The sequence below is a fragment of the Nipponia nippon genome, unplaced genomic scaffold (assembly GCF_047370975.1).
Source record: "Nipponia nippon isolate SJK-2023a ecotype South Korea unplaced genomic scaffold, ASM4737097v1 scaffold_1, whole genome shotgun sequence".
Classification (NCBI taxonomy): domain Eukaryota; kingdom Metazoa; phylum Chordata; class Aves; order Pelecaniformes; family Threskiornithidae; genus Nipponia; species Nipponia nippon.
Window position 1 is genome coordinate 134,710,229 of NW_028262290.1, and position 11,778 is coordinate 134,722,006.

General features: G+C 41.2%; 1 protein-coding gene across 1 annotated transcript; it reads left to right on the top strand.

Moving 5' to 3' along the window:
* The first annotated feature begins 1,541 nt into the window (after nucleotides 1-1,541).
* On the top strand, nucleotides 1,542-11,631 carry AGR2 (anterior gradient 2, protein disulphide isomerase family member). The gene is made up of 8 exons (XM_009461156.2): nucleotides 1,542-1,620; nucleotides 3,285-3,431; nucleotides 3,520-3,583; nucleotides 3,675-3,727; nucleotides 4,660-4,733; nucleotides 5,123-5,186; nucleotides 6,107-6,190; nucleotides 6,792-11,631. Exons 2-8 carry the CDS (start codon nucleotides 3,293-3,295, stop codon nucleotides 6,839-6,841), a joined length of 528 nt encoding a protein of 175 aa, XP_009459431.1. The 5' UTR covers nucleotides 1,542-1,620; nucleotides 3,285-3,292; the 3' UTR covers nucleotides 6,842-11,631.
* The last annotated feature ends 147 nt before the right edge of the window (nucleotides 11,632-11,778 follow it).

Below are 11,778 nucleotides of genomic sequence, written 5' to 3' on the forward strand. Positions count from 1 at the left end.
ACCTGCTCATTATCTCTTCACATAACCAGAGAGCAACTAGAACTTCTCTTGCAGGCTTTAAAACTATGAAATGCAATTAGGTGTGACCTGAGAAGACAGTCAGCAAGAGCTAACAGTTATGAATTGCCTGAGCTGAGACCAAGATTTCAGAAATTGGTACCTAATGTTTGACTCCTACATCTACACTAAAGTAGATTAAGGATGTAACCTGATTGTCCAAAGTGAGCACTCCCATGTCCAAATACGGGTCTTGGAAACTTATTTTGGTATAGGTTTTAGAAGAAAAACTGAGTGGATGTGATTTGGACACACAATATAGAAGCTAACAAAATACATCTCTGAATCTTCAGGGAGAAATGCTGGAGGAGGAGCAGAGATTCATAAGCAATCTCTCCCATTCCATTTCTTTATCAGGAAAACATGCATTTACCATGAAACATACAGAAACAGGAGTTAAAATGACTGACCTCCCTGGGAGCTTTGTTTTCACCCTAATAAGTCAAGCATCTAAGCAAAGCATGGTACTACACATTTGTAAGGAACAGCAATATTTTAACCAAACCATGATCCAAAGCACTACATTCTCTTAAGTATATTCATAAAAAATGGGTGCTGGTAGCAGCCATCAGAGAACACCATGAATTTTAAACAGGAAAATCCATATCTGATGGATTTCATCTACCCAGCTGAGTAATGTTAAGTGTTCACTGCCTGTGAACATGTGATTTTAATCTCACTGAAATATATGAGGCATGCACCAAGGAGAACATACCGTAGTTTCAACATACATTGCTGAGGACAGAATTGCATTGACCTCTGAGGAAGGACCATCCGCAGGCAGGACAACAGTAGGGACGGTCTTCCAGCCACATAAAAAGGTCTCGTTTCCCTGAGCATTGCACTGTATTATATGCGTGTCTGAAACCTAAAATGGTTTTCACATTGTAGTTAAAAATAAATGTCTACACAACTAATTAAACACAGAATTTGGATTAAATGTCTATTTAGACCTCTGCTTATGAACACAGTTTATTGTTATAGCTTGAAAATACATTTCTGTGGAGATCTTTATAAACTGTCTTTTAGGTTTTATTACAATTTTCCCATGTGCTGTTATATGTGCATGTGTACACACATATCTTTACAACGGGTATAGTTAATTATCTCATTAACATCTGAAGTTCTGAGTCATCAATTTAACTTTTTCAGAGGGCTAAAAGAACAGCAACCCGTATGGATTTTCCAACCAATCAAAAAAAGACAAATCGCTCTTCAGGCAAATCAGAGTCTTGACTTAAGCTTACCTGGACTTGGATCTTTGCCAAGATTTTAAAATTGCCTTTCAAAAAATGTCCCAAAAGTCTATAGAAATATCTCTGAGTGTTAGATGCAGTGTCTGACAGGAAACTGTAATGTTACTTAATTAAAAACTTAATCCTGGATGTTTTGGTGGGGAAAAAAATGGAAAGTTTAGCTCTTTCGAAGTAGTATTCAAATTCAAATCTTGTGGGTGGAGTTGGGGTGCGTGAAGGTGCATAAATAGGCAGTAGGAAGGGCAGTGTTCACACTGCAACCGGGAACACCTTCGCACCCTGGCAGGCATCTGGGAGACTAAACAAGGTAAGGCACGGCACGCTTACTGCTTTAGACAGTACCTGGGGGAGCTGTGAGCCCGGGTTACCGGGGGCTGGGGAAGCCAATCAATGGAAAAAAGAGACTGCAGCAAAGTAGGCACAGTTCAGCACAGCTTGCTATGAAGAAAAAATGTGTAGAGAAATGTTGGCTTTGTAGGTTAAAAAAGCCAGGAGAGGAGGGTTTTTTTGGGCGGTGGAAAACTTAGTAAAAGTGCACATAGCCTTCCAGAGGTGAAGTTTTGAAAGAACATGTTTAATGTTCCTCTGTCTCTGCTTTCTGCATTCTGCATCAGCAACAGCATAACGTCTGCCTGGTCTTTAATTTCCTTGTTGTCCCATACCTTCTTCTTTTTCCTTTTATTTTTCTTTTGAAGAAGCATTTCTTCTGCTATACAGCTCTAGCCAAAACAACTCTTGAGGCAACCCTGAAAATCCACTGGCTTTAATTTAACTTTATGCAATTTTCCTCCTTGCCAAGGAGACTTTTCTTAGGGCAGAAAGACAGTCTACTGCAAAAGTCATATTTCATGCCCTTGAAACAGTGAGTTTTTAGATGTTTGGGGTCTATTGGACATCCCAGCAGCAAAGAGCACTGTACCACTGATCCAAATTCAGCTTAATGTCTCCTCCTGCAGTTCCTACCCAGAAAAATGCTTCTGTTTCCCTGGAGTTTCATTTTCATGGTCTGAATTTTAACAACTATCAGCCTGCTGTAATTTTTGCATGAATCTTTTGAATTTTCTGTATCACTTTTGGAGTATCTTATTTCTTATTGTACCTATTACATTGGTGTTCTAGTTTCTAGGAGGAAATCTAACGAGAAAACATAGGGTCATGTTGCTAAAGTTTTACCCCTTCAAAGAAGCATCCCAGCTGAAATGCTGAGGAGCTTTCCATCAGACATGTCTCATCTCCATCTCCATGCCCCAGAGTCCGGCTCAGGAAAAGCCATCTGCTTTGTGTTGCTTAAACCAGCAAACTGCATTTCAGTTCTTACTGTTCTACACAGCAACTCCCCCCCACTCTTTTTATTATAGATTCTACTGGCTTTAAGGATTAGATGGTGCGTTTAAGGGGCAAGACAGGATCGGAAGTTTCAACAACAGCATTAAGCTGTGCCTATGCCAAAGGCTCACTATAAAGCCTAGCTTAACATTTTGACTTCTTATTTGAGTTGCTCCCACTGCAAAATGGAGGAAGGGCCAAGACAAGTTAATTTTTCAGCACCTGCTGCTGGGTTACTATAATGCTGGGAGATAGAGGTAGAACTGTGAACTAACTAGGACCTGCAAGTACTTCTGAAATTGCCAAAACTCAGTTGTTTTGCTGAGCAAATTCAATATATGTAAAAAGAAGAGAGAGAAACTAACACATAAGTGCGCATCTTGAAGGACCACAGCCCAACGGCACGAACAGAGCAGTAGAAAGCAGCCAGGTCCTTCACGGCAATTTGCTAAGCAAACCCCACACTTCCTTGAGGTTCCCCCAAGCCCAGGCCCCTGCCCGGAGCCGTTCATTTCAGCCCTGACTCACCCTGCTGCATACCTGTGACTTGACCTGCTGCTCTACCTGTCCTTATCAGCTGTGTGCCTCAAAGCAAGCACCAGCTTGGGAGGCGTGACAACGTAAAGTTTCTCTCATCTGTTCCAGGAGCAGCCATGGAGAAGAGTTACATGTCCATGTTCCTGCTGCTCATTGCCATCTCCTGTGCTCTGGCAAAGGATGCGGCCAAGAAGGAGACGAAGGAGACAAAGGAGACTACTGCTAAACCAAAACTGCCTCAGACACTCTCCAGAGGTAAAGCCCTTCCCGGTAGATGTGGGCAGGGGTTGGGACGCAAACCCCCGGCGCCGCTTGTAACGCACTGCCTGTCCTTCCCCCGCAGGCTGGGGAGACCAGCTCATCTGGACGCAGACATACGAGGAAGCCCTCTTCCGCTCCAAGCACAGGTACCGTGCCGCGCTCCGCCGCACGCCGCTCCGCGCCCCTTCGCACCCCCTCGTGCCTCTCCGCCCCCTAACAAGGACTCTTCTTTTCCAGCAACAAACCCCTGATGATTATCCACCACTTGGATGACTGCCCGCACAGCCAAGGTAATCCCTTTGCACTGAAAAAAAAAAAAAAAAAAATCATCTGGTTTTTCGGTTTCTGGATAAAAGCTGCTTAAAAAAAAAAAACCCAAACAAAACAAACCAGCCACCATTCTGCTTGCTGAGTAAGCCTTAGTGAAATGCTAACTTGCACAAGCACACGTGCTTCAAATTGCTGCCCCACGTAGGTATTTTCCAATGTGCAGAAATAAAATAAAAATGGTAATTCAGTATTATAGGATACAGAACAGATACAGAAATGAGCACATGTCAGCAGGTTTTGACCTGTGGCAAATCTGGTTTTGGTTTGCATCACAATCAGCCAAAACCAACAGCAAGACCAAGAGTAGTGAAAAACAGTAATTTATTGGAAAGGACGTATTCAGCTTTCAGCATCACTGATGATTGAGACTGAATTCGGCCAGGGACTCAATCAAACCAGGCTGAAAGCGAGCTTTTGTGGGATTTCTGGTAACTGGGACTGCTCTTTTCCCAGAGTTTCTGAATTTACCCAAGGGCCCTTCCTCCTGCAAGCCGATCCACACGGCAAGACCTTTGTGTCCATCCATAGCTCTAGTAACTCCAGAAGAATCTTTGTACAAGCATTAATATCCTCTCAAACATCTCAGGCTGAAGTCCTACACCTCCACACTGAATTTTCTGTGCCTTAAGAACTGGAGCCAGAAACTGCACTAGCAGACTCGGAGGTTTGAAGGATCAAGTGCTCAAATTCAAGCTCAAGCAGACAAATTTGAGAGCTGCACTATCTGAAGGAAGGAGGGACATTTTTTACCATTATATTTACTCTTTACCACAGAATATAAATGAGTTGATCATCTTCCAGAGGAAGGAACTTAAAATCTTCATTTGCTGCAATTGTAAACTGGGAATTCTCTATTTGATTCTACTTTCATTCCCATTTATTTCCACTCTAGCACTCAAGAAGGCCTTTGCTGAAAATAAAGATGTACAGAAATTGGCTGAGAAATTCATTCTCCTGAATCTTGTGGTAAGTTTCCCAGTTCCACTTCATTAAGTGAAAGCAATAAAGTTCTATTTTTAATTACGTCTTCTCTAGCTATAATTAGTCAGTTTAATAGCTAGGATTGGCTAGGAAAATGGCCAGGGCTGAAGCATAATAGATTTAGTAATGTGTCTTTCATCTGTAGCTATCATAACCTGAAAATATGAGGGAATTTAAAGTTTGATAATAACATTAACTGTTGTTATCAATTTGCAACTCCAGCTGTTAAAAGATCGCATCCTAGACAGTGAATTTCTTAAACTGCAAAATGTATTATTTAAGCTCTATTTCGTAGCACAAAGTACACTGAAGAAAAAAAACATATTTATGTAACATGCCCTCCTTGACTGGGAACCTTATCTCTTTTCTTTAAGTATGAAACCACAGACAAGAATCTTGCACCTGATGGCCAGTACGTCCCTCGGATTTTGTTCATAGGTGAGTACCTCAAGCATCAAAGCTGATCTCAGATCAAAGCCCCTGCTGTGCCATGAATCTTAAATCCTCAGGCTTATTAACGGGAATTTATTCCATGTGAAATATAAAATTTCTAGTTGGTTTTGTTGGATGCAATTTCAAAGCAACCCCAGCCAGGTCATTAGCTTCACCGGTCCAGCATTCCTCCCTCATGGATTCTATGAATGATGTAATTCCTTCCATTGTGTCATCAAAATGACATGATGCCACAGCCACTGGAATGGGTAGGCACGGGCTCAGCCTTGCTCATCCTCCCGTCTCTAGAAATACTGTAAAACACTGACAGGTTTCTGTTTGTAACACAAGCTCAGCCATTGCAGGAACAGCAGTGACCCCAAATGCTTCAGAGACCAGTTTTCAAAGCTCATGCTCCACTAACCTGCACAAACCCCTCCGAAGCATTTGGTGGCCATGCATGCATCCAGGTACTCCCTCTCCTAGAAGGTATATGTAACCTCACATACTGTGCACACCTATCATTATACATACCTTGATAAATCTAGGTCATGATGACCATTTTCAACAGACCAAAGCAACTGGCATACTATGTCTTCCTTTATTATTCCTTTTTTAATGACATTTGTAGCCTGAATGCAGCCTTGGCTGGTAGAGTTAATTTAGGCACTATGCAGTGGCACAGGGTGGAAGGCTGATCAACATTGATCAGAATTAAACCTATCCCCTTCTTAACAAACCTGCAAACACAACACTTTTAAAATTGAAATGTCAGTGACTGTGTAGAAGAATGATCTCTTGGTTGTGAGTGGAAGCACTTGCCTTGCAGAAACATTTAGGAAGCAAGCAGAAGTGCAGAAAGGCTTATTTCCTTCTGCTTGGAGGTTAATCTCATCCTCTACATCTTCTCTCATCCTTTTTTCCAGATCCTTCCCTGACTGTGAGAGCAGATATTACTGGAAGATACTCAAACCGTCTGTACGCATACGAGCCCACTGACATTTCATTGCGTAAGTAGCATATTCTGAAATATTCTGAAAGCAGTTACATTTTTCACGCGACAAGGAATAACACCAGGCATTACAGACCCTCCCAATCAGTACTTGCTTGAAAGACACTTAGCCAGGATTAAAATGAAACAGGACGCTAGACTTTTAAACTCAGTGAGGTGAAGAGAATGATGGCAGAGCCCTGGAGCCTTAAACATCCATCTGTTTTAAAAGAAAGCATACGTCAGTAGGAACTCGTATAATCCAGCAGCATTCAGTGTAAGCAACGGTGAGAGCTCTTGCACACAAGCCCCGCCGGGCCAGGCCAGGAAACCTTCTGGGAGCGGGGAAGAGTCGTATGCTATAGCCCGCCCTCACCGCTGCACAGCTCCCCTCTCCGCCCTGCGAGCGCCTATGCGTTTGCATTAGCGGATGTATGTTCTCACCAGTCAAAATTAAACAGATGATGTTCACAAAATGCTTGGAAGAGCACAGTGCTTCAGAATCCGTGTTACAATAGGCATGCGAGCGAAAGCTTTAATAATAATGACATTTTCTCGACAGCATTTGTAGTCACTGGAAGTTGCAACAAAAATAACATGTATGAATATTTCATTTCTAGTGCATTCAAATATGCAGAAAGCACTCAAACTCCTGAAGACTGAACTGTAAGGGGAAGGAGGAAGCCCTGAAATACTATGAAGCCTGATCTTCCATCTCTTCTCCACTCATTGAAACTGGTGAAGAGACTATTTAGGGTGACATTTAGTGATGTATAGTGCTGGTTTATATACATAAACACTACAGTTTTACATTAGCACTTTTGTACCGGGCAGCATTTTTAAAAGCTGGAGGCTTTTAATTTAAGGCGTACAGAAGAATACTGTATGATCCACCTGTAAAAATGATTTTTTAAAAAATAAATCCATTTCAAGTGTTTACATACAAAACGTTGCCGTGTTTTGTATTTTTTCCGTATTATCATCTACCATTATTAGAAAGAGCAAAATCACTGTTCCTTGGGACCGCAGCTTGCAATTTTACACCTAAGCACTTTGAAAGGAAAAGGGCTGCTGTGGGTTAACCCTGGCCAGCAGCTCAGCCCCGCACAGCCGCTGGCTCACTGCCCTCCAGAGGGAAGGGGAAAAGAGTCGAAGGGTAAAAGTGAGAAAGCTTGTGTGTTGAGGTGAAGACAGTTTAATAGGTAAAGCAGAAGCTGTACATGCAAGCAAAGCAAAACAAAGAATTAATTCACTACTTCCATCGGCAGGCAGGTGTTCAGCCATCCCCAGGAAAGCAAGGCTCCATCACGCATAACAGTTACTTGGGAAGGCAAACATCGTAACTCTGAACATCCGCCTTTCTTCCTCCTTCCCCCAGCTTTTATGGCTGAACACAATGACATACGGTAGGGGACATCCCTTTGGTCAGTTGGGGTCAGCTGTCCCGGCTGTGCCCCCTCCTTGTGCACCCCCAGCCTGCTCGCTGGCAGGGCGGTGTGAGGAGCAGAACAGGCCCTGACTCCGTGGAAGCGTCGGCAGTAACTAAACCATCCTTGTGTTACCAACACTGTTTTGGTCACAAATCCAAAGCATAGCACCATACAAGCTACTATGAAGAAAATTAACTCTACCCAGCCAAACCCAGTAGAGGGAAGCAACTTTTTATCCCCAGTTTCAGCAGCTGGCTAAGCTCTGTATTGCTCACCCTGCTTTATCTCCATTTATTTTCCCGTAGCACCAACCTATGTCGAGCTCCCATTATCAGCCCTTTCTTTACAGTTAGATAACAAGAAGCACAAACCCTTTATAGAAAAGTACTTGAGACTAGAGGATGGGATTGTTCATATGGGTTTTTTGTTTCTTTTTTTAAACTGGCTGCATTCTGAAGTGATCTGAGGATCACCTTATCTACTTGATTTTTTTTTAAAAGATAAAAACTGCTTCCCTTAAAAGATTCCTCTTTATGCTGGAATTCAGTAAAGCCTTGAGATGATTAATAGAAGCGATACTGTATTGAGTGTACGGCTGGTTTCATGATTGTGTTACAGCTTGTGATTGCTTATTTACAAGCCCAAAAAGGACAAGAGAAGTCAGAACTAAAAGAAATCCTGCAGCTGACCACCATGGGAGTACACACCACCTCAAGACTTAGGCCAAAAGACTTTCCAACCTCAAATATCTAAGAATTCAGCAGCAGCACAAGTGAGAAACACTTTGCCCAGGACTACACCTGCACTATCTTCTCAGCTTTTTGGCGGTGTCAGCCATTATTACGACAACTATTACCATTACTGCCACTACCAGTCATGATGATAATCACAATAGAGAAATACACTTGGGTGGGTAGGACAGGCAAGAGAAGCAAGGGTTTCAGCTCAAGGGAATTGCTCAACAACATTAGAAGCAAGGCACCTGCTAATATGCCTTTGGCAAGCTATGTGAACCCTACCAAGCAGAAAATCTCAGGTGGTAGCTGGAAATGGCCCCAGACATGCAACTGAGTATTCCTTCAGCAGTTCAGTAAGATGTTCCTTTCTATTGCAGCATCCTTTAATTGTGATGAGAAATTCCCTGCTGCAGAAAGGTCCTTCCCTTCCTTCCCAAGTAGAAGACAGGAAAAAAAAGAGTGCAGTGGGGGCAGAAATATTCTCTGGAAGCAGCTATCAGCCACAAAAAGCAAAAAAGGTGTTTACACCACTGAGCGGAGGGACAGCACGGAGGGAGGCTGGAGCAGTTGGTTACCAGAATCGTCTTATCTACTCAACCCAAAGTTCACTTGCTAGAGCTGCGTATCCGATACACAAAAAAAAGCCGCTGCCCATGTCCTCACATATAAAAGTCTGGTTTTATAACTACTGAAGTAGCATCTTTTTCTTAAGCAAATGTACTGATGCTATGGATAATATCCAGCAAAGGGATATAAGGAATATTCTACAGGGTCTACTAGTCTACATGCTATAGATGCAAATACGCAAGCTAGATCAGCCTGTGAGTATCAAGAAATTAATTTTTGAATCTAAAATACATTTTTTGCACTCAATGCTGTTTTTATAGTTTGCTTTTCACCTCAGCCAAATTTTCAAGAACTTTAATATGTAAATGGTCAACTTCATTCTGCTCTTTTCATTCTCTCCTCTAAATACAGATTATTTAGGTCTACAGAGGCATCAAGCCAAGCAGAGTTACCTAAAAAAATATATATTTTTCCATTTCTTTGGAAAACCTGGGAAAATAATTTCTGAAGTATACATGCTCAGTAACTTGAAGTGCACAGGATGAATGGGGTTTCCAGAATTCCACTACCATTCTGACAACCTTTAAATAATTAGAACCAAAAAAAATAATGCAAGCTAATAACACTAGCACATTCCTATTCACTTATCAGCTATAGTTTTTAAGGTACACTTTTACAGGTATCAATTCAAATTATGCAAGCTTTTTCTTTCTGTAATAAATAGTTATTTTCATGCGAGGAGTCAGATGCTGTGCAGTGGTATCAGCACATTAAAGATCTGGATTCACTTTCTTAGACAGATACAGAAGAATTATATTTTATTATTTTATAGCCAATTATTTGTACGTGATAAAAATGTGTAGGGGTCTTGAAAGAAGTCAAGACATGTTTCTACATTTTCCAGAATAACCAACTTTAAGAAAGCATTTCAAGATAACTAAGGTCAAAAGACATCTAATATAAGCATTAAGAGTGCTCTAAGTTAAACGGCTGTGTTATTTTGATACTCTGCTGCTGTAAATAGCTTCTAGAAAATCTGGTTACAATTAAGTCCAATTCTCAAGCAGTCAGATAAAAATTAAAATGCCTCTCTAGAAACCAAACAAAACCCATCTTTATATGACCAAAACTATTTTCTCGAGGAAAGACAAAGCAATGAACAAAGCAAACTTCAAAGACAAAACCCACCAAGAATAGATATAAAGATATAGAGCTTTTTTTAAATTTAAACACATGAGAACATTTCTTGTATCCTGACATGCGAGTCAGACCTCTCCTGAGGGAGGCTATCCTCTTCCTCCCCACCCCAAACAAAGTCAGACTCAATGTGTTTTATTGCCCCCCCCCCGTTAAGAATCAGGTTCTGAAAGTGAATTGACATCTCTGATGTGAATTTCAGGGTTTGTGTTTGTTTTTTTTTTTTTTAACTTTAAATCACAATACTAAAGAGACAAAGTATTATTAATATGATAGAAAAACTTCAGTCAAACCATACGATCCACTGATCTGTCTTTTGACTACTAAAACATTCACACTAAGGGTTCTGAGACACGAGAGTTTCTATAGTAACATTTTCAGTATTTTCTCAGTGATGCACATTTAGACTCCAGTATCACCTACCATGTTTATGAAACCAGACCCACCCAAAACTAAGCACTAAAAACAATTAGGAAGAAAGTGAAAATTGAAGCAGCAATGCGGTATTATTTTAAACTTCATACACCCTCTCCATAAGACTCCTCTATTCATTTATTATAGTAATGTACAAAATGCAGAGCCTGTCTAGACTAGGAAAATTGAATGTTGCTAAAGACAGCCACAAGATGATCACCGTCCTCTTGACACGTATTGAGAATGGCTGGTTAGTTACTTAAAAAGCACAGCACTTGGGGGAAAAAAAAAACCTGCGTATATTTACATTATACTTCAGTAATAGTCTGAAGGCTCTTTAGGTCTTTCAGTACATGAGCGGGCTCTTACACAGAACATACAATATGTGTTTGAAACAGACACTAATACTTGTTGACATACGAAGCAGTAATTCACAGACCAAACACCAGGAGATGGCGCTGACAGCAGATGTTGAAGAATCAGCTACACCTGAAGAGAAGCTGCAAGTTCTTGACATCCCTCTGCGTTCAGGTTCAACTCTTCCCCTTCGAAACCTCGAGACGGTTCCTTCTTTAGGAGTACTGGGCACATGAAAGCCTGAAAGTATTCTGATGGGCATGCATTTCAACTTCTTTTTGTTGCAGGAGCAAGGAGGCATCTCCCTAGTAACGGGTGACTGTATGAGAACCTACTTCTGTCTGCCCTCACTGTCTTCCTTTCCACCTCGCTCAGCTGCTGTATTCCTTGGCAGATGGCCTTGATGGCCTTAACTCTTCCCCTCTTCTTCCTGCAGAACTGTCTTTCAGGCTACAGCAGCTGCCTACCACACCAGAAACAGCAACTGAATGAAGAGACGGTGCATTGCAGGTCTGCAATTCAGTGTGATTAGAAACAAATGGAACATTATGCACCTTGGGTGTTTAGATGTCTGACATTCCAGCTGGTGCATCACTTCTATTACAGGTTGGAAGAGGACCATGCTTTCCTTCAGCTCAGACAACACTTACTACATGGCTAAAGTACCATTCTAACTTTAATTCTTTTTTTTTTTTTTTTTTAAACAAACTACTGGAAACCATCACTTTTTTTTTTACTTTTCTCTTTTTTTTTTTTTTACACATCATTCAAACTCTAATGAAATCAAGACTGTTAGCTGGATGACAGAGGAATATACACTGCTGAGTTATTACAACAATAATTTTACACCATCTGAAAAAATAGCTGTACAACAACTTTCCAGACATCAAGTTTCTTACATTAAA

Coding starts and splice junctions, on each gene's coding strand:
- AGR2 (XM_009461156.2), top strand. CDS start 3,293: ATGGAGAAGAGTTACATGTCCATGTTCCTGCTGCTCATTGCCATCTCC. Junction 3,432..3,519: donor GCCTCAGACACTCTCCAGAG/GTAAAGCCCTTC, acceptor CTTCCCCCGCAG/GCTGGGGAGACCAGCTCATC. Junction 5,187..6,106: donor CCCTCGGATTTTGTTCATAG/GTGAGTACCTCA, acceptor CCTTTTTTCCAG/ATCCTTCCCTGACTGTGAGA.